General features: G+C 39.2%; 2 protein-coding genes across 2 annotated transcripts in view; one reads left to right on the forward strand and one right to left on the reverse strand.

Moving 5' to 3' along the window:
* FOCAD (focadhesin) overlaps window positions 1–535 on the forward strand; it is a 155,932-nt gene extending 155,397 nt beyond the window's left edge. The window contains exon 44 of the mRNA XM_087716118.1: window positions 242–535. Within this exon, the coding sequence (XP_087572244.1) occupies window positions 242–315 (74 nt within the window). The 3' untranslated portion in view covers window positions 316–535. The remainder of the gene's footprint in view (window positions 1–241) is intronic.
* On the reverse strand, window positions 529–21,265 carry HACD4 (3-hydroxyacyl-CoA dehydratase 4). The gene is made up of 7 exons (XM_014057749.2): window positions 21,075–21,265; window positions 18,913–19,026; window positions 15,331–15,458; window positions 6,968–7,080; window positions 5,705–5,811; window positions 3,805–3,936; window positions 529–2,600 (listed from the first exon to the last, which is right to left on the reverse strand). The coding sequence occupies exons 2-7, from the start codon at window positions 19,007–19,009 to the stop codon at window positions 2,518–2,520; spliced, it is 660 nt and encodes a 219-aa protein (XP_013913224.1). The 5' UTR covers window positions 19,010–19,026; window positions 21,075–21,265; the 3' UTR covers window positions 529–2,517.
* Window positions 21,266–22,083: the final 818 nt, after the last annotated feature.

Genomic DNA, 22,083 nt, shown 5'->3' on the forward strand with positions numbered 1-22,083 from the left:
TTATAGTAGTTACCTTCTGATCTGAAGAACTCAAATGTTTCTTCTGTTCAGTTCCTGTTTGTGGGTTTCCCGTAAGCACTTGCTGCTCTCAGAAAAAGAAGGCTGGGCTTGATGGGCCTTTGATTTAATCCAAGGGAGTTTTACCCGTGAAGTTAATTGACTTTCAAATTCTTTCAGGCAGGCAACAGTAGAAGACTTGTTTCTGTTTCCATTGCTGATATTGTGTGTGTTCTTTTAACAGCTTCTTTATTGGCCCTGAGATCTCTTCCAGAGTTTAAGAAGAAAGCAATATGGACAAAAGCTTATGGCTGGTAGGGATCTTGAAGAAACAGATACCGTATCTGTTGGTGATACATACCTTGCTAAAAACCTTTTATGCTATGGAATACAAGCTTCTGTTATAGACATATTGTTATCTTTCCTGGGGAAAGATACTTAAAAATCCTCCGTATTTGCATATATACCATTTGTTCTATTAATGAGAGAGAAAGAGAAGAAGGAAGGAAGGAAAATGAAAGAAAGAATGAAAGAAAGAATGAAAGAATGAATGAATTACTATTAGAAAGTGGGAGGTAAGGGAGTTTAAACAAGGCAAGTAGATTTCACAAAAGGTTGGTCACCATTGCACTTGACAACTTCGGTGTGTTAAGATTAAAGATATTGTTTTGAAAAATTGAACTTTTGAATGTGTTTTATTTCTTAGACAATGCGGCTAACCACTGTTTATTGATATTCCTACTGCCACTATCGGTACCAAGGAAATTAGGCTGACAAGAAAGTATTTCCCCAAGGGTTCCTTCAACATGGAAATAAATGACCCTATTTTGCACTGGTTTTCTCTTTGGAAAAAATGTTTTAGATGGAGATTCATACACATTAATGAAACTACAAGTATGGAGGGCTATAGTTCAATCAGAGGTGTGCCATTTTAATCAGAATTAGGCCTCTGTATGGCCAAGAGATAGGTTTTCTTGCCTTAAGCATTTAAATTTGCTCCAAAATATCAGGTCACAGGCTTAAAAAAAATACTTCAGTTATGGTGATAGACAAGACACGGAAGAGGATCCCAGCACCCTAGTCTATATTTAAGCCTCAGATCAAAAGAAAGTTTCCCAGAAAAAGAGGTACAGGAGAACTGATGGAGATATGTTGGGGTTTGATCCAACAACATTCATATAAAAAGTTCTGGTTTCTGTACCTGATTAATATCAAGATGTCTCTATCTATTATCCCTACCCATCTCCCAATGTTTTGAACTTCAATATTTCTATCTCCCTAAAATCTCCACTCATTTCAGCAGACTTTATTCTTCCTTTAAATATCTTTGGTTACTGCATTTATGAAATGGAGTGCAACTATGGAACAAGGGAAGGGAGGATTTGCCCAAGGAAAGATGTAGATTAAAAAGAAGTCACAAGGAGAGTGCAATCAGTATTGAAGTTTGGAGGACTTTCAAAAACGTTGCTACTATTATATAAAGTCTAATCATAAGGAACACATTCACACATACACTTTATCACAGGGATGAGCAGCATTTTAAAGATATTTTTTCAACCCGAGCAAGGATGTGAAAAAGGATGTGACTGATTGAGAGAAAGAACACAAGAAATCAGAGTTTTAAGGTTTTGAAACGCTTAGCATACTTATTTTGAAAATCCTAAAAACATATTTAAAATCATGTGGCTGACAAGAACCTCTTGAATTTGTTAATGAGAAGAAGCCATTAAATTCAATGGCATGATTCTAAGAAGCTCCAGAATAATAGCAAAATACAGATTTGGGAATAAATAAGGTTCCTGAGTTATAGAAAGCCCATTCCTGTTTTATCTGTAGCTGGGTTGATACATGTTACAACTTGCAACATATCACCAGACACTTAATCAAAATTTCAGGTGCACACAAAGTGCTGGACAATATATCTTACTTTTAAAAAGGTTAATTATTGCTATCAAATTATTTTATTCTTTCTGGTTTCCACATAATATTTCTTCAAAGGTACCAACTGATAAAAACTTAGGTTGGAAGAATAAGGTCATTTTTGGCTGTGGTGCTTTTTGGCAGTATCCGAAACAATGAACACTTCCTAGATAACTTTAAAAGAATTCTCCAGTGTCTGTCTGTCTGTCTCTCTCTGTATATATGTATATATGTATGTATGTATGTATGTATGTATGTATGTATAGATATATATATATAGATTATGTACATACATGTACATAACATCCTGCCTTTTTAAATGAGGTAATGTTCTCATTAACTGTAACAGCAACAGAGCACGTAGCTTTTGCATTCCACTGAATATAATGAGAAGCTATTGAAAATGTTTAACTTTAAGCAGTCAAGGAATTCTTTTGATTTTGCCTGGTGTGCCTCTGTATACAAAGTCTGTGAGCCACGATCTAATTGCTAAGAAAGTGTAGTATGCTTTTTAAAATTTGAAATCTCCAAATGACTAGATCTTGATATTTTAGTAATTGTTGCAAAGGCTGTTTCATAGAAGATGAAATTTGTCATGAGTTAGCTTCTTTTCTCTTTGATGTTGTTGCTTCCTAGATAAGTCTTCCGTTCCATATAAAGATGTTGAATAATGAAGTATGCACCTAAACCCAAACCAAAGCAGGTTTGAAACATAAAAAGAAAAAAAAACACATAATAGCATTACTCTTATCAAATAATAGTCTCTCTCCCAAATCTTCAGGCCTTAAAGTTGGTTCAAATGTATTTATATTAAAATGAATGAAATTATTTATTTAACTTATAGCAACTTATATTTTATTTTAAAAAATAGCACATTTTCCTGATTCAGTAACCACGGGGATCTTTGCTTAGTCCCCCAAGATTCTTTGTTTCCTATTGTTTAATATATTCAGAAAAACTAAAATGTGTATTAGGCCTACTACCAAAATGAAGATGGAAATTAGGTTCAAAATTACTTGAAATGGTATTAGGAAAATCACCATGAGAGCAGGACAATCCTCATTCTTTTTGATCATTCAGATCAGGGGTGTCAAACTGACAGTCTGTGGGCCGGATGCATCATGCACAGGCCACATCCACCCCAGCTCCGCGAAGGCAAACGTCGCAATATGTCACGTGACACAGCGAGTTTGACATCTCTGTGTTAGGCAATATTAATTTGTGTTCTGAACAGTACATATATAAGTATACATATATCCAAATAGCCGAACACACAAAATAGCAATAGCACTTAGACTTATATACCACTTCACAGTGCTTTATAGCCCTCTCTAAGCGGTTTACAGAGTCAGCATATTGCCCCCAACAATCTGCGTCCTCATTTTACCCACCTCGGAAGGATGGAAGGCTGAGTCAACCTTGAGCCAGTCAGAATCAAACTCCTGGCAGTCAGCAGAATTAGCCTGCAATACTGCATTCTAACCACTGTGCGACCATGGCTCCCGATAGAATAGCCCACTTCTGACAATTAGAAAATATATTGTCATTTAAATCATTTAAAGAAATAGGCATGATTATTTCCATTTGGGATTCAGTATCTGTGGGAAAACACACTATGGCTGAAGAGAGCTTTGCATTAATATATACTGTACCCATCTGTTTATAGCTGTTTCAGAGTTAGTATATAGTTTGACCATGAATCTGATGTAACTGTGCTGAATACCTCTAAACTCCACATTGGTATAATGAGAGAGCAGCGGCTTATGTGAATAAAGAACTTCATATACCAATCAGGCCCCAGTGAGGGATGAGAGTGTATTATCCAATCCTGCCAATGCATTATAGATAAATCCTATGGTATATTTGCTAAGAAATAAAAGAACTTACCCCCAAATAACATTGCCAGGTACATTTTCAGTACATAGGGAAAGTAAATAGTTAGATCAAATGGAAAGATTATTCGGATGGAGTAAGTGCCTGAGGTTTCAAAGTGAGGCAATGATTCATATATGGCAAATGCTGGGGGACAAAAAAGAAAAATCAGCCAAGTGAAAATTTCCAAATACGTAGAAATGTCTCATTTCTGCATAATACATTCAATTCATATGGATATAGGTTAGGCTCAGGTTTCAAGCAGGACTAGAGATTCACAATTAGCAATTTCCATTATAGAACAGGAGTGGCTAATCTCCAGATTAAATTGAATCCCAATTTTCATAGTTATACAATATAGCCAATAGCTGGGAGCTGTGGTTCAGTACACCTGGAAGAGCACAAATCCTTTCTTCTACCACAGGGATGCCCAGCCTTGGCAACTTATGGACTTCAATTCCCAGAATTCCCCATCCACCATGAAGTTGAAGTTCACACATCTTAAAGTTGCCAAGGTTGGACGCTCCTGTTCTACTCTAAAGAACTGAAGCTGATTTGAAGGAGTATTCCTGTGAGATACACACACACACACACACACCATGCTGTTTTAGAGAAATCATTTTTCCAAGAGGTAGCATCACAGAAAAAATTATCAACTTTTGGAACAATTGTTGCTGGATAATATTTGCCTTGCAAAGTATGTGACTCTTTATTGGAAATATTTTCTTGTGGAGAGCCATCATATTTATCTTACTGCAAATAATAAACACATTCTACAAGCCCATAAACATCTACAGGTAGTCCTCGACCTATGACCACAATTGAGCCCATAATTTAGGTTTCTAAGTGAAACATTGGTTAAGTGAGTTTTGCCCCATTTTACTACCTTTCTTGCTGCGGTTGTAAAGTGAATCGTTGCAGTTGTTAAGTTAGTAACACAATTATTAAGTGAATCTTGCTACTCCATTGACTTTGCTTGTCAGAAGGCCACAGAAAGAGATCCCGTTACCTTGGGACACTGCAATATGTCATAAATATGAGTCAGCTGCCAAGCTTCTAAATTCTGATTATGTGAGCAAGGGGATGCTGCAAAGGTCATAACTGTGAAAAATGGTCATAAGTCACTTTTTTTAGTACCTATAGCTTTGAACAATCACGAAATGAACTGTTGTAAGTTGAATGATCCAATGAAACTTACTGCTAATTAGGTATATACAGGTATAAACAGTCTTTGTTTAACAACCATTTGTTAAGCAACTATTTCAAGTTACAGTAGGATTGAATGAATGGCAGTTACAGCCAGTCCTCAAAAATACAGTCGCTGAAGCACCCCTGTGGTCATATGGGTGCCAGACAGCCCATCCACATTTACAAACGACCACAGCATGTACTTCAACTCCCTCCCCACATATCTTCCCTCCCCCATCTCTGCCCTTTTGGCCATCTTGCACTCTACCATCGCCTGCTTCTGCCACCCTCAGCTGATGTTCACCATCATCTTCCTCCCATTATTGAGGTGTACCTGGCTGAGGCACTTGCTGACTCTTTACAAGTTTGCACGAAGGGTCAACTAGGAATGCATCATTAGCCGCAGGAGGAAAAAGATGGCCAAGAGTGGAGTGTAATGGAGTGTGGCTAATGATCAAAGGGGCAGAGATGGGTGCCTCCATAGGCGAGGAGGGTGTTGAATGGAGGCAAGTATAACAGGGCATGACAAAAACATGAGGTCCTCAGTTAACAACAACATGGTCCTCCCCTAACAACCACTGCCAGAACTGCTATGCATTCACGTAATGTTTCACCTAATGATCATTCTGCTTAGTGATGGAAATGTTGGCCCCAATTAGAGTCATTAAGTGAGGACTACCTGTGCAGAATTGCAATCTCAGAAATTATAGCCTCTTCCTCCTCTTACCTTGAGCCAAAACAGAGAGAGGATAGAAGGGAATCCACAGCGAGTGGTAGAGCCAAGCAAGTCCCTGAAAGTATATCCCTGTCTCCAATAATATGCAGTATGTGTACCTAGAAGGAAAATCAAGGCAAGGGAGTTGTGTTGTGTGCCATATTATCAAATAAATAATGCATATGGTATCATTATGATTAGTACTGGTTGTTTATGGGTCAGAGAGATCCCATGCAGCCTTCATAACCCAGGTTCCCTGCAGTTGTGTTATAAATGCCATTGTTCCAACTTAGAAGACTGTTTACTAGAAATGATGAAATGATTATATTTGAAACCTGGTCAAGAGGATTGATTGACGTACTATGTATGTATGTGATTTCTAATAACCACTCATCTCAACAAGTAATCTTGGGTGGCGTACTTCATAAGACATAAGAACAATTAAAACTATTAGAACAATTAAAACACTACAAAATAAATATAGTTGGCACCAAAGAAAGCTGCTACTATGGATGTTAATGCAACCAAGAAAAAAAAAAGCCCTTTGCACACTCAAGGCTCCAAGCTCAGGAATACAACTCTATCTTCATAACCTTATGAAAGGCTAACAGGGTTGGACTCAACTGGATATCAAAGGAAGAATATTCCAGGAGGCTGGGACCTACGACAGAGAAGGTCCTTGTTCTCGCCAGTTGACCTTCTTTGCCAAATGGGGACTGCAGCATCCCCGACCTGCCCGGCCAAATTGAAAACAGACCAAAAGGTAAAAGCATATTTGGGAAGGATGATTTGATTGGTCAACTCTTTTAACATTTGCTAGGTTTCACAGAAATCACAGTTAATCAGCAGTGACCTTCTGTTTTTTATTAGTTCCAATAAATTGCAGGAACCTCGAGAAACTAGTTTGCTTACATTTTTGCTCACTGAATCATACAATGTTTTTGTGTTGCCTCAATTCTCAGAAATCAACAGAGTCTAAAGCAAATGATTTAATTAATAATATGTTTGCAGTATTCAGATGGTCTGGGTATTCTGATATTATCAAAATCTTGGATTCTAATATTCTGGTTATTGCTTTCTATTGATAATGTTCCATAAAAGAAGACAATATGTGATCTATAGCTAGAAAAGTTAAATGTTTTTGGTAAGAGAACGCACATCCTTATCTTCTTGAGCTATGTTGCAAAGGAAACCTCTCAGTGAATTCCATACAGGGAAGATAAATATGGGGAACATCTTGGCTGTGTTTCCACAGGAGTGGCATTAAATTCTCACCTGATGACATCAATGCAACTCCAAAGGAAAAATAAGACACATACAATGCCCTTCCCTTGAACTTCTTCTTGACTTGCTATTGCAACAAATAAGATGACAATTCTTTCTGTGATCTGGAAAAAGTCAAATAGTTTATTTCTCAATTAATTCTCTTGGGACTATCAGTGTGATAAAAGCAGCCATAGGAGATACTATTTTCCATTATGGTAAAAGTTGTATCGTAGAAGACAAGTGGCCTGTAGTTGTGTGACATAAGCCCTTCAATCAATTAAGTTATTTATTCACCCTAATTTTCTGGTTTTGATATATTGATAAGCACGGAGGCGGAATTCACATACCATGATGAATTTAAAAAATATTTATCTAATCAGAGTATTATATAAACACAGCTGCAGCAGTGCAGCATTGGATGCACTAAATACTAAGACAATAAAATACACTTTTTCTATATTTTAATTTTGACATTAAATGCTTCTGCTATTTTAACTTAGAAAACTTTAGTTTGCAAAGTAGATTATTATCCATTAATAAGTAGCATTATTTGCCCTCTCACTAAATTTCCAAACAACTGAGTTGCCATAAAAAAAATGGGTAGCAGGTTTGCAGAACCTTGAGTATATGAATACAGTGTGAAGGTGACTTATTTTATGCAAATCAGAATTAAGTTTAACTACATATTGGAACTGGGGTAAAATACTAGTTCTTTAGTTAAATATATGCAGGTAATCCTTGTTTTTATTGCTTGGTTTAGCAACGTTTTGCAGTTTAGACAGTGATGAAAAAGTAACTTTGCAACGTCTTCACATTTATTACCATCATAGGTCTGTAAAAGCAAAGGAAAGATGAAATAAGGCCATAAAATCATGCTATGAATCACTAGAATAAGCATTAACAAAGGGCAGAGAGTGAAGAAAAAGAAAGCACAGTTGAGCACCTGTGATTTCCCAGTTAGTTTTACTTAATTGCAAACAAGGACTACGGGTACCTGTAGATACTTTTTTGAAATTGTGCATTTTCATATTCATTTGGTTGGTTTTCATTTTTTAAAAAGACTGAAGTTCAAAATCCAAATTCCACATCCTGTTTTCTAAAACCAGATGCCAAACACTGAAAACATGTGCCATTATCTTATAAAATGTGTGCAAAAATTCCTTCTTTTTCATTTGTACTATTGTTCTTGAATTCCCTCTACCTTTATACTCTATTCCCCATTTTTTAAGCATACATTCAGGATTCTGAGATGCTACTTTGTGGCTTAATCAGTTCAACAGCAGATCCTAAATCAATTAATAGCCCACAATTAAAACAACATTTACAAATATATAGTGTGTTTCAAATCCTAACTTGGTTAGGAAATTCTGTTCACATTCTGTTCTAGCGAGAAAGATTTCTCCCTCTAGCCTTCCCATCTCACCACCCCCATGAAAAATGCAATTTATTCAATGTGTGTCATGTCCAGACACAATTCTAATCTGATTATCCCTGAAAGATCACATTTTTAAAAGGGGTGATGGCAGAAACCAAGAATGCAGGTTACAGTTCACCTTCAATTATGAAAAGTCTCAGAGAGACTTTAGATCAGTCAGTATGTTAATGGCCTAATCATTGCCACAAACTTGTGGACAAAAACTGGCTTTGGGAATATGATATATCCTGTCTTGAATTACTGAACAAAATGTTCAGTGTTATAATTCCTGCTTGCTGACCGTTTGTTCGGTGACTGTTAGACATTATAATAGCACTGAATGAGTGATACTCATTCATTACATACTCCAATCATATACTCAGTTTATGCACAAACATATTATAAACAGTGGCACTGCAGTCACCAAAATGATTCACTGGAACATCTGTTAAAACAATCATTTGCCAATAATGAAAAAGTGGTGAGAATAGATAGTTGAAAAAGTAGTAAAAATGAGCAGATTAAAATAGTGTGAGTTTTTGAATAGAGGTTTAGAGGTTTAGAGGTTTATTAACATTTATAGGCCGCCCTTTTCCCTGAGGGGACTCAGGGCGGCTTACATAAAATCAAGGGAGGGGTATACAAACAATAACGCAGACAACATAGAATAAAATAATGAGCAACATTCATTCATCATTCGGGAGGGGCAATTATCTTTGTCCCCAGGCCTGACGGGCTAGCCAGGTCTTAAGGGCTATGCGGAAGGCCTGGACGGTGGTGAGAGTACGAATCTCCACGGGGAGATCGTTCCAAAGGGTCGGAGCTACTACTGAGAAGGCTCTCCTCCTTGTAATTGCCAGCCGGCACTGGCTGGCAGATGGAACTCAGAGGAGGCCCAATCTATGAGATCTAATTGGTCGCAGGGAGGTAATTGGCAGAAGGCGGTCTCTCAAGTACGCAGAGCCACTACCATGGAGGGCTTTATGGGTGACTAGTAGCACCTTGAAGCGCACCCGGAGATCAACAGGTAGCCAGCGCAGCTCGCGGAGGATAGGGGTTATGTGGGTGAACCGAGGTGCACCCACGATCACTCGCGCGGCCGCGTTCTGGACTAGCTGAAGTCGCCGGATGCTCTTCAAGGGCAGCCCCATGTAGAGCACATTGCAGTATTCCAGCCTAGAGGTCACAAGGGCCCGAGTGACTGTTGTGAGAGCCTCCCGATTCAGGTAGGGTCGCAACTGGCGCACCAGGTGAACCTGGGCAAATGCCCCCCTGGTCACAGCCGTCAGATGGTAGTCAAAGGACAGCTGTGGATCCAGGAGGACCCCCAAGTTGCGAACCCTCTCTGAGGGGTGTAGAATTTGACCCCCCAGCCTGAGCGATGGAGTACTGGTCGAATTGTTGGGAGGGAAGCACAACAGCCACTCGGTCTTTTCCGGGTTGAGTACAAGCTTGTTAGCCCTCATCCAGTCCATAACGGCCTCAAGACCTCGGTTCATCACGTCCACCGCTTCATTGAGTTGGCACGGGGCGGACAGATACAACTGGGTATCGTCCGCATATTGATGGTATCTTATCCCATGCCTGCGAATGATCTCACCCAGCGGTTTCATGTAGATGTTGAATAGTAGGGGGGATAAGACCGAACCCTGCGGCACCCCATATGTTAGGGGCCTGGGGTCGATCTCTGCCCCACCACTAACACCGACTGCGACCTGTCCGAGAGGTAGGAGGAGAACCACCGCAGCACAGTGCCTCCCACTCCCACCTCCCGCAGTCGTCGCAGAAGGATACCATGGTCGATGGTATCAAAAGCCGCTGAGAGGTCGAGGAGAACCAGGATGGAGGGGTGACCTCCATCTCTGGCTCTCCAAAGATCATCGGTCAATGCGACCAAAGCGGTTTCTGTGCTGTAACCGGGTCTGAAGCCTGACTGGAAGGGGTCGAGATAACTTGCTTCCTCCAAGGACCGCTGAAGCTGGAAGGCCACCACCTTCTCAACAACCTTCCCAAGAAAGGGAAGGTTGGAGACTGGACGGTAGTTGTTGAGGACAGCTGGATCCAAGGATGGGTTCTTCAGGAGGGGTCTCACCACCGCCGCTTACACCGCCGAATACAAACGGATATGGTCTTAGCTCATAACACACAAGATTAAACTCTGGTTGAAAAAAAAAGAAAGTGGGTAATTGATGTCGCAATACCAAGGATTGGTAGAATGGAAGGGAAAGAATTGGATAAGATCATAAACTATCAAGATCCAAAAATCAAAGTTGAAAGATTATGGCATATGTCAGTTATGGTGGTCCCAGTTGGTGCCATACCAAAAAGCCTTAGACAGTGTTTATAAAATCTATATATTAACAAAAATTTCCATTTGTCAACTATGAAAGACCACAGTGCCTAGCTCTGCATGTAATGACTGGAAACATAATGACAATCAATCTTGCCTTTCGTCCATGTAGGAACATTGACAGATTCTACATGCCAAGAAAGATAGGTGAGAATGGAAGGTGGCAAGTACACCAAACAGTTGAAGACCAAGAAAAGGGCATTGAAAGAATATCTGAAGGACATGGAAGCTAGTATGCTACGAAGGTTTACTGAGTACTGGAGAGACCGAACTGCCCTACAAGAAAGACCAAATGGAAAACAGGAAGGAGACATGGCAAGGCAAAGTATTACATGGCCAGTAAATAAAAAAAATATAGCAGTCAAAGCATATAATCTGACAATGACTAAGAGCTGGAAAAATTGAAGAAAGAGACAGAGGGTCTAATCCTGACTGTACAAGATCAAGTCTTAAGAACCATATGCTTCAAAGACAAAACTGAAAAACCAGCAACAGACAGCAAATGCCACCTTTGAAAAGAAGTTGGGGACCACCTGGTTAGCTGCTGCAAGAATATCGCACGGTCTGATTGCAAAATACAGCATGACAAAATAGCAACAATGGCGCATTGACATAGCTGCAAGATATAACATTTGTCAGCAAGCAAGAGCTAGTGAGACCACAAAATAGACAGTCACAGAAAATGAAATAAAACTGCTGAATCCCGTTTAAACATGTAGTATATAGGGATAGAATTAGCTCATCCAAATAAAGCCAGCTTTTGTCTTTAAGCACAATTGTCTCAAGCAGCTGATCCTAAATCCAGGAAAAAGTATCCAAGAATTGGAAGGCAAAGCACTGGGCTCCCTAACTAGTTTTCCACCCTCACCCACAAAAGAGAAGCCATAGCTCAGCAGCAGCCGTGTCAAAATAAATTGAATTGCTGGGCTGGTCAGTTCTTATAATAGAGAGGGAGAACAACATCTTGCTTTTTATCTCGGGTGTGAAATGTTTTGTGCCATCAAGAGACTCTAATCTTTAAATTTCACTCCTAACTCAAGAAACTCAAGCAAAAAAAAGTACATTTATATAGCACAATTTACAATAACTTTGGGGAAATATTTGTGCACATGCTTCGGTCATCTTCGCTGACAATACCTTTCAAGCTAGTGAATCAAGTTCTTGGGAAGAAGATAAGATTTAAAGATGCTAATCTGTCATTAAATTATATTCCAAGAATCTGGAAATTATGCATGAAAAACTCTGGATTTATTTGCCTTGACTGTTGCAAAAGAAAATAAAAATGCTCATAGGAAGGACACATGTATATAACAGACTCTTAAAGCTGGCCAAATCAAATTTATCAATTCTCAACCTCTGAATCATCTTTGTATCCCTGGAGGCAAGTTTAGATAATATGATATCATATCTCATTTTAATTTGCTGCTTAAAAATGATTTTAATGATTTGTATAAACACGTTTTTCTTCTTTTTGATGTGGTCAAAAAGTAGCTTATTTTAGTTTGTCTAAGATCAGTTAGGAAGAAGCAGAGGAAAGGTTTGAACTAGAAATGATTGGATATCAGTACTGTACATCTGTTGCCTATTTAATACTGTGACAGTTTGGTATCATTTTTATATTGCCTAAATATTGTCACCATATAGAATACTAGGAAACATTAAAATGATAGACTGAGCCGAAACATTATGTCAGAAATAGCCAAACTTCTGCCCTGCATATCTTTTGAATTCCAAGTCCAATAATGAATTGCTATTTGACATCATAGCCATGTTAACTAATAAGTATTTAAATTCAAAATATCTGACGGGCATTACCTTGCCTATTCCTGTATTAGAAGATAGTTTCCTCAGTTTTAATGAGAAAAGAATGATGCAGGTTTAGTGTATAGAGAATCATTTGACGATCAAAAGTGGCAGCTTTTATAAAATTTGCTAAAACCATCTGATTGTCTTCTGATCATATTTTTCATCTATACTAAGCTTTCTTCCAAAACGCTGATCTACTGTGAACTGAGCATTTTTGTTACCCATGTTTTTAATTGGGAACATTAAAATGGTATCCAGAATTCAGACTTAAAACCAGAGATGATATTCAGCAGGTTCTGACCAGTTCTGGAGAACCGGTAGTGGAAATTTTGAGTAGTTTGGAGAACTGGTAAATACCACCTCTGGCTGGCCCCGCCCCATCTATTCTCTGCCTACCAAGTCCCAGCTGATCAGGGGGGAATGGGGATTTTGCAGTATCCTTCCCCTGGAGTGGGGAGGGAATGGAGATTTTACAGCATCCTTCCCCTGCCATGTCCACCAAGCCATGTCGCGCCCAAGCCACGCCCACAGAACTGGTAGTAAAAAAAAATTAATCCCACCACTGACTATGAGTTCTAGTAAAAAGGGGTTATGTAGGGGATATAGACTGAGAAAAATATTGAAAAGTGCTATCCTAAAAAGTCAAAAGTAAATCTCATACAGTCCAACAACTATGTTCTCCAGGTAAACAATTAAACATTTATAATTCCCTATCTATGTAGTGAATAGGTCATCCTACAATGCATCTTCTATTATAATCTGAGTATATTGTATTGTCAATCTCGCTAAATCTAATGTGTGTTACGTGGGAGTAAGCACCTTCTGACTCAGCATTATATTTATTACAGCCATTCTTTACACCCAAAGCATAATCAGAAGCCTAGGCTGAAATGAAAGCTGTCAATCTATCCACTAAAGAAAATCAGCATATTCTAAAATTATTTTTAAAATGTCACTCTCTTGTGCATTGGTGTGGCATATTGATTATACCTTCGTTCTTATTTATCCTACAAATTCATTTTCTCAAATCCAAATTCTATTGAAGAAATGCAAATAAACTATCTTCATTCTGGTTAATTTGTTTCTCTCCCTTTCCTTTCAAGTCACTAATTAACCAGTTTTTCTATTAAAAAAAGAAAAGAAAACAAAAACCATTCCAAATTCTGTTCTTTGACTTATGCCCTTTTCCTTTTGCAGGGGTCTTTTGGTATCCAAAATTGACTGTTTTGCAAAACAACTATTTTCCAAATGCTCCTTTGCCTTGATAGGGGCAGAGGTGACAACCTGTGGCCTTTAGGGCCATGTGTATCCCTTAACTTAATTGTATGCAGCTATGAGCATCTAGTCAATTAGAACCTCTATTAAAAGGAAGTGTAACCTCCGGGCAGAAAAAGGCAGAAAAGGAAAACAGCCATAATTTCACTGTGTTAGATCCATTATTCTTCATTCATTTTTGCTCCAATAAGGTTATTGGAATGGATATCTTATGTGTTCCTTCCTGGTAGCCTTTGATAACTGTAATTAAACAGTGTGTTATTTTGCCAGGACTTTCAAGATAATTTGAAGTAACCAGTGGCTTATTGCAGCAGTGGCCAAAGCCATTATACAGGCAGTCCTCAACTTATGACCACAAATGAGCCCAAAATTTATGTTGCTAACAGAGACATTTGTTAAGTGAGTTTTGTCCCATGTTATGACATTTCCTGCCACATTTCTTAAGTGAATCACCGCAGTTGTTAAATTAGTAACAGGGTTGTTAATGAATCTGGTTTCCCCATTGACTCTGCTTGTCAGAAGGTTGCAAAAGGGGATCCTATGACTCTGGGACACTGAACTGTCATAAACGTGAGTCAGTTTTCAAACATCCAAATGTAAATCACATGGCCACAAGGATGCTGCAATGGTCATAACTGTGAAAATCAATCATAAGTACTGTCTGTACAAAAAGTACGAACGGTACTTTTTTCAGTACCTTTATAACTTTGAACAGTCACTAAATGGACTGTTATAAGTTGAGGACTACCTCTATCTAAACGATTCAGAACATCTGAGTATTAGCTACCAAGATTGATTGATTTGGCTCTAGTATGATAGTGTGATCATAAACCACATATAAATTTAATACATAAATAAATAAAGATGCTGGGTGGAAGGTTGGCAAGAACAAAACATGAAACATTAAAAAAACCTGACTGCATGATTTAGCTCATTTTGTAGTTGGATACAATGAAAACTAGATTCCAGGAACATCTACAGGAAGTAGAGACTCTTCTCCCTGATCAAAGGACAGGAGCTAAACTTAGTGAGAGGATGTGTAACCTGAAATTCATATGCAACTAGCACTTAGATGCTTTTGAGAGGAGAAACATGCAATCACCCCATTTGGATATGATACTCCAATGAATAATATTCATATCTGGATTCCTAGATAAGTTCACTATTTTTACAGAGTGATTGAAATTAATTCAATTATTTTCCCCACATAGTAATGAAAACAAAGGCAACAAATCCTAATTCCTTCAGTAGTTAGTGGCAACATAAACTGCATGTGTGAAAATTATCAGAGGCAGCTTTCAGGTACTGTATAACCCCAGAAGTGCACACAGATAGGTTTACTTTCCCATGGTGAATAAACAGTCATGTATGAACTTTCTCTCATTGACTTTCCAAGTTGGGTTTGTTCAGGTTCATCATAAGTGTCTGCTGTAGGATCTTATGCAACAGTAAGAATAATCAAAGAAGATTGAATTCCAAATACCAAAGTCCTAATCTTCTTGAATATGATTATAAGTTTGCCCATACCTGTAAGAATCTTGGGAAAAACTGATCCTTCTCAATGCCAAACCAAATATGCAGAAGCTCTAGTATAGAGGCTAGCTGGCAAATACGCATCCCAAGTCCAATAGAGTGGAAAGTGTCTGCAACAGAATCTACAGATGCAAAAGGAAAAACACTGATTTAAACTTTTAGGACACTCCCTTTGTCAAATTCTTCCTTCTTCCCACTAACCTTCAAGAGGATAGGATGTTAATACTTGCCCACTTTCCAAAACTGGCCTTAAAGATTTTTGAAGATTTCCTGTACATATATAAATAATAATTCCTGAACATTTGGATGTTTTTGTCTCTGTGTATGTTTTGGCACAGAGAATACTGTGCAAATTTTTTCTACAAGGTTTTCAAAGGAGACTAGATGAAATGTGGAAATCATGCCTGTGGAACAGGGGCCTGTAGAATACATGGCATTTAATTTGGTGACAATATGGGAAAGTAATTCAAGACCAAATTTATGAATTAAATTTCCAGGAATTTGAATTATTGCCCCCTCCTAAAAATGGCTAGGCTTCTATTCTCTCTCTTTTTTCTTTGGATAACAAATCATTCTGTTAATCTACTAGTAATTTTATCCCAAGTACTGTCTGTAGTAACATTTGAGCTGCTGTGCATTCTAATCTAGTTCAGTTTTACGTAGACTATATTCATGTAAAATCGATTAAAATAATAGGCCATTATTCAATATAGTTCTTTTTGCTGGGACTTGATTTATTGCTATATCAATCCTTGATTATACACTGACTGATCATTTCCTCTGCATTTTCAGATGCAAAATGTTAGGCTTTCCTTTGAGTAATAAGTTCCACATGTTCTAAAAATGGGCTCAAAGCTTTTACAGTGCAATTAAATGCTATAGGGTTTTCAGATCGCCGGTCTCCCAGCAATTGTTATTCACTTGGACTTTAATCCATTTGATTAATGTGCATTTAATGTAACTTAGTCATGATTTACTTTAACTGGATTGGTCTGATGTCATTTCTGTTATATAGGAAGTGAACAGTCAGTTATAATTACTTACAACCTCTCTCTTTTTCCAATATTCGTGATCAACTTTGATCAGTTGATTAAACTAAATGGTTTGGGCATATGCAATGTGTTAGGAATTAAAAGGTTGAAAAAAAGTCCCTAGATGATTAATTGTTTGAGTTTTACTGGAATAACTATACTAATTGCTTCAGAATTGCATAAACTTGGACATGCAGAAAACGGAGTTTTAAAGGAAAGAACCCCAAATTAATCTTGCTAAAAGTTGCCTGTAATTGGGAGATGTCAAGCCTGCTTGGATGTTCCCATATTGAATTTTTTAAATTTTTATTTATTATTTGGCAAGCATGTATGAGATAACAGATATAAGCATAAACTTGATTATGAATACATGAAATGGATACAAATAAATGGTGACATTAGGACAGGGACGGGAGGCACTTTGGTGTGCTTATGCATGCCCCCTTACAGACCTCTTAGGAATGGGGTGAGGTCAACAGTAGACAGTCTTAGGTTAAAGCTGTGGAGGTTTGAGGATGTAACAACAGCGTCAGGTAGTGCATTCAAGACATTGACCCCTCTGTTGCTGAAGTTGTATTTTCTGAACTCAAGCTTGGAGCGGTTTACCTTAAGTTTGTATCTACTGTGTGCTGATGTATTGTTGTGGTTGAAGCTGAAGTAGTCATTGACAGGTAGGACATTGTAGCAGATAATTTTATGTACACAAAAGGATAAAATATTAGGGGATTTGGGGGATCCTAAGACTGAAAAAGGAATGAAAAGTACAAAAACAGTTCAAAACATGTAAGAGAAGAACTTTCTTCCAAAACCAATCCTTACGTAATTAAGATTGATAATTGTCAATGAATATATATTGCAAAAGTATGGGGACAATTTGTTTTTTAATCTCACTTCCATTCAGAATCACCCAGAAAAAGACCCAGGTTTGGGTAATTGAAATTGCCAAAAGTAACACACATAATTGTATTGTCTTAAGCAGTTTGTTGGCTCACACCGCTACTTCCCTAGTTAACTTTTTTTTCAAACTATAGATCATAATATTCAAGGAGGTTATAAGCAACTTATAGATCTCTCTCTGCCTCCATCCATCCATCCATCCATCCAATATCTATCTACCTTAATATGGACAGCAAAACCTGGACTGACTTTTGAGAAATGGCTAAACCCATGGATCTAACCATTTGCCCAAACTACCAGTTCTTTTCATTAAAAAAAGGTAAAGGACTCCACTAGTCATTTGTGACTATAGGGGGGCAATGCTTATCTCTGCTTCAAGGCCATTAAGCCAATGTTGTCCGAAAACATTTCCACTGTCATGTGGCCACTGAAGTACCTATTTACCTTCCCACTGAAGTGGTACCTATTTATCTACTTGAATTTGCATGCTTTCAAACTGCTAGATTGGCAGGAGCTGGGGTAAGGACAGGAGCTTGCGTGACACTTGGTCTCAAATCCGGGCTGCGGACTTTCCAGCAGACAAGCCCTGCATCTTAACTGCTGAACCACCCCATTGGCTTGTTCTATTCATAGTTTCATAATCATAGTTTGTTTTATTCATAAGGGGAATGAATCTGCATTTATCATTGGTTGTCAAACTTGTGGCCCACAGGTTGGATGCGTCATGCACTGGGCAGGCTCATGCCCGATTTAGTGAAGGGGAAAAAGTTGTGATATGTAATGTGAGGACACCATGACGGCACGAGTTTGACACCTCCAATTTACAGGGTTTGACACTGTAGAGTTAGAGCACCTTTGCCTTAATCTATAATACTGGTTCTTTATTTTTAAAAATCTTTCCACTTTTCAGGAACTGGGATTAAATCAACCCTATTTCACACAACCATCTGAATCCCAACTGTGAACAGAACTACTCTTCCATTTAGGCTAATGTTTATAATTCACGTTCAGTCATCTGTTCCACACCAGGAAGTCAGAAATGTGGGTCTGAAGGAAACACTGCAATAAAGACATGATTAGGCCCACAGTGCCTACACTTTCTTCCCCAGGGTTTATCTGTAAGCGAAGGTGTCAATAATGCCAAAATGGCAGGCATGACAGGGCACTTCACCTCATCCCCTTTGTGTGCAACATCTTATAAAGCACAATTTTAAAAGGGGCAGCACTTAGACTGCTTGGTCAGGCTGTCATTTTGATAGCCTTTTTTTTCTCATGATTTCAAAGAAAAATATGAAGAGACCATCATCGGAGAGATAAATGGATATTTAAAAACAAATGAACCATGGTTTCCTGAATGTAATTTTAAGAAACAACAACCAGGAAACTGATTTGGATTGATTTTATAGTTCTATTGTCACTATTTTTTAAATTTCAAAATAGCTTCTCAGTGAATAAAAATATAAATACAATGGTTCTCTTACATTTGGGGGCGGGAATTTAACATGCATATTATATATGGGTAAAAAGGGTTCTATACTTTCAAGTCCAAATTTCTAGAGCAATATCACTGTTAGATCTACTTCAGTTAATACTTAATTTGTTTATTAACAAGCTTTAGCAAAAAGTAAAATGTATGACATGAGCCTACCTTCCCCAAATGAAAGAAATCTGATGAACATGTTGGTAAATATCCATGAATGTCCACAAAACTGAATTAAATAATAGCTGAATATATATGCATTCATTGTTTTTCTGTTCTTTTCTGAAAAGACAAAAATACTAATTCAAACACCAAAGCCTGATCTCAGAATTCTAATAGCAAAGAATCATATCTTACCTGCTCTCTATTTTCTTTAAAGCATTTTCTATATCACACTAACATCTTACAAATTATGCCAAAGCAACGAAGGAAGAAAGAAAACCACATTTAAAAGTTTGAATGCTCATACCATTATTTTTTATTTATTTGCATTAGAGTACTAGGAAATTAAAAAAATTATTTTTCTGATAATGTGTCCCCTCTATTTTTGTATGTGTGTGTGGTGGCATGGCAAACCACAGAGTAGAAAAACTCAAAATAAATAATGATAAGCCCTCTCATTTAAGCTAAGAAAGCTGAAAGAGTAAGAACAATTTTCATTAGCTGAAGCAAAACAACAATGGGCACCAGCAACATTTGAAACAAAATTCAACAGACTGCCAATAAAAGAAAATATTTGTAGCTCAGAGTTGAAATAAGGGCCCCTTGGTGCTCTCTGAGCTTGGTTGTTTTCTTGCAGATGTTTCATTACACATAATTTCATTGACTAGCACTGATGATGTTACCTGGTTAGGCTAATGAAACGCCTGCAAGAAAACAACCAAGATTAGAGTACATCAAGGACCCCTCAAAAGGCTACTTTTGGATGGGGCCAAAATCAATATCGATATCCTAAGACCAACTGGTTACACTTCCCTTCTTTTCTGGGTCATAAGAATATAGGCACATGACAAACTTAGTCAAATATTTGTCACCCACTCCTTCCATTTTTTAAAAAGGCAACGGATGTTTTGGTGTGCCGTAGATATTAGGAACTGAGTTAACCACAAGGGTCAGCTGTGGCATTTTGACATGGTTCCTAAACCAGAGAAGCCTGTCTATATATATAGCAACAGGGCTCACACTTATTTGCACATAACATTTGAGGAAGCAACTTCATTGCTTCTTTGAAAATTTCTCCTTTGGTGGCAGCCAAGCACTTAGTGCCACTGCTTTTTGCATGCTTTCGATAAAGCCAGCTGGTTGACTTTGGCCAGTCGTTCTCTCTCAGCCCAACTCACCTCACAAGGTTGTTGTTGTTGTGGGAAAATAGGAGGAAATGGGCGTATTGGTACGTTCGCCACTTTGAATTACGGTACTTAAAGGTGGAATAAAAAATATTCTTTAAAAATTGACAGCTGCCTTCTCTAGTGCAGAAGACAGAGAAACCAGTGTAGCTGGAGGATGATTCAACCCTGGTCAAGACATCTGACTTCCTTTCAACTATAACACATTACTACTCAACTACTCCATCGGCATCCAGCCAATCTCTTTACCTTCCCACTGGTAGTTCGAAGAGCTGGCAAAGTACAGGTAATCCTCGACGCACAACCACAATTAAGACCCACGTTTCTGTTGCTAAGCGTGGCAGTTCTTAAGTGAATTTTGCCCCACTTTATGACCTTTCTTGCCCCAGTTGCTTAGTGAATCACTGTAGTTGCTGCATTAGTTAGTTGTTAAACGAATCTGGCTTCTGCACCGACTCTGCTTGTCAGAAGGTCGCAAAAGCCGATGTGACCCCAGGGGCCCTGCAACTGTCATAAATCTGAGTCAGTTACAAGTGGCCAAATTTGGATGAGGTGACCATGGGGATGCTGCAGTTAAGTGTAGGGGGGAAAAAACGGTCACAAGTCACTTTTTTTCAGTGCCCTTGTAACTTTGAACGGCCGCTAAACGAACGGTTGCAAGCTGAGGGCTACCTGTGCCCAATAATAAAGATTAGATTAAATTAGATTGAATTAGATTAAAACGAGCGATGGAATCCACCCCACACGTCTCAAAAGCCTCTGTGTCCTGGATCCTCTCTGGAGGCGCAACGCTTTCCAGACTGCAGAGGCAACCCATTGCCCAGAAACATCGGAAAGGAGGAGGGGGTCCCAAAAAGGGTAAAGAGAGCCTCAAACAAACCCTCACCCCCTCACTAGAACCTCCCTGCGCACGCGCGGAGTGTGGAGGAAACCCCCAGTGACAAGGAGAGCCCCGTCAGTTTTTCGCACCAAGCCCTTACTTACCCCCGGGGCGCTCCGGCTCCGGCTCTCCGCTCCTTAGGCTGAGGGTTTTACGGGCTCGCGCGCTCTCCGACGGTCGCGCCTTCCTTTTTTCACCCCTGGCCGATTCCCTACCCAGAGCTGAGGCGAGCTGGAAATCGTCCCTCCCTCCTCCTTCCCTCCCTTCCCTTCCTCCCCGTTTACGTCTCTAGCCAGTGCGGCCAAAGCCGGCGATGGTGTCCGAAGTCTGAACTTTTAATGGAGCAGAAGGAACAGCGTGGGGTGGGGACGGGGGGGGGTCCCTTCTTTCGAAACCGCGGAGGCTGTGTGTGTGTGTGTGTGTTTGTGTGTGTGGGCCGGAAGGTTTTGCTCAAGTTAGGAATGCAATGGCGACGCCGGGCTGCGCGTTTCTGCAGGGATGGTGACCCTTTCCTTGCCTTTTCCTTGCGGCTGCAGCTGTCAAAGAAATATCCCTCTGTGCGCCCGGTTTAAGAAATGGCATGTCAGCGGCTTCCCTCTTTTGCAGCCTTGCGTTGAAAACTTGGGCAATTTCCCCGGCAACCCGAACAAAATGCTTGCGCAATTCTGCTCTCTCTGACCAAGAAGGCCATCAACGGAGGCGAATTTTTATTTACTTCTCTTCCAAGCGGACTAAGAAAAATGTTTGGCCTCACACAGACACACGGCAGCTTCACTGCCGTCCCGGGGCGGGGAGGAAAATTTGGCCGCACACGGAGCCTTCACACAACACCCTTAACGCGTAGCGATATTGGGCTGTCAAGGAGGAACGACAGAGACCCAATTCACAAAAATGCAGCAATGGAGGGCTTCCCCCTTTACTCCCCCCCTTATCAATTAGAGCACACGGCATACCCAATTAAAACCTGTTGGGATGCTTTGGATTTTTTTTTTTAATTAGGAGCCATTAGATAAGGAAGTGGTGCCAGGTGAGACCTGGCAAATCAATCAGAATGATGTGGATCCAAGGCTGCTCCCATGTTACTGGCAGCCTCCCCACCATGTCTCAATATTT

The sequence above is a fragment of the Thamnophis sirtalis genome, unplaced genomic scaffold (genome assembly GCF_051295495.1).
Source record: "Thamnophis sirtalis isolate CommonGarterSnake01/CBP01778 unplaced genomic scaffold, rThaSir2_p1.2 scaffold_5, whole genome shotgun sequence".
NCBI lineage: Eukaryota > Metazoa > Chordata > Lepidosauria > Squamata > Natricidae > Thamnophis > Thamnophis sirtalis.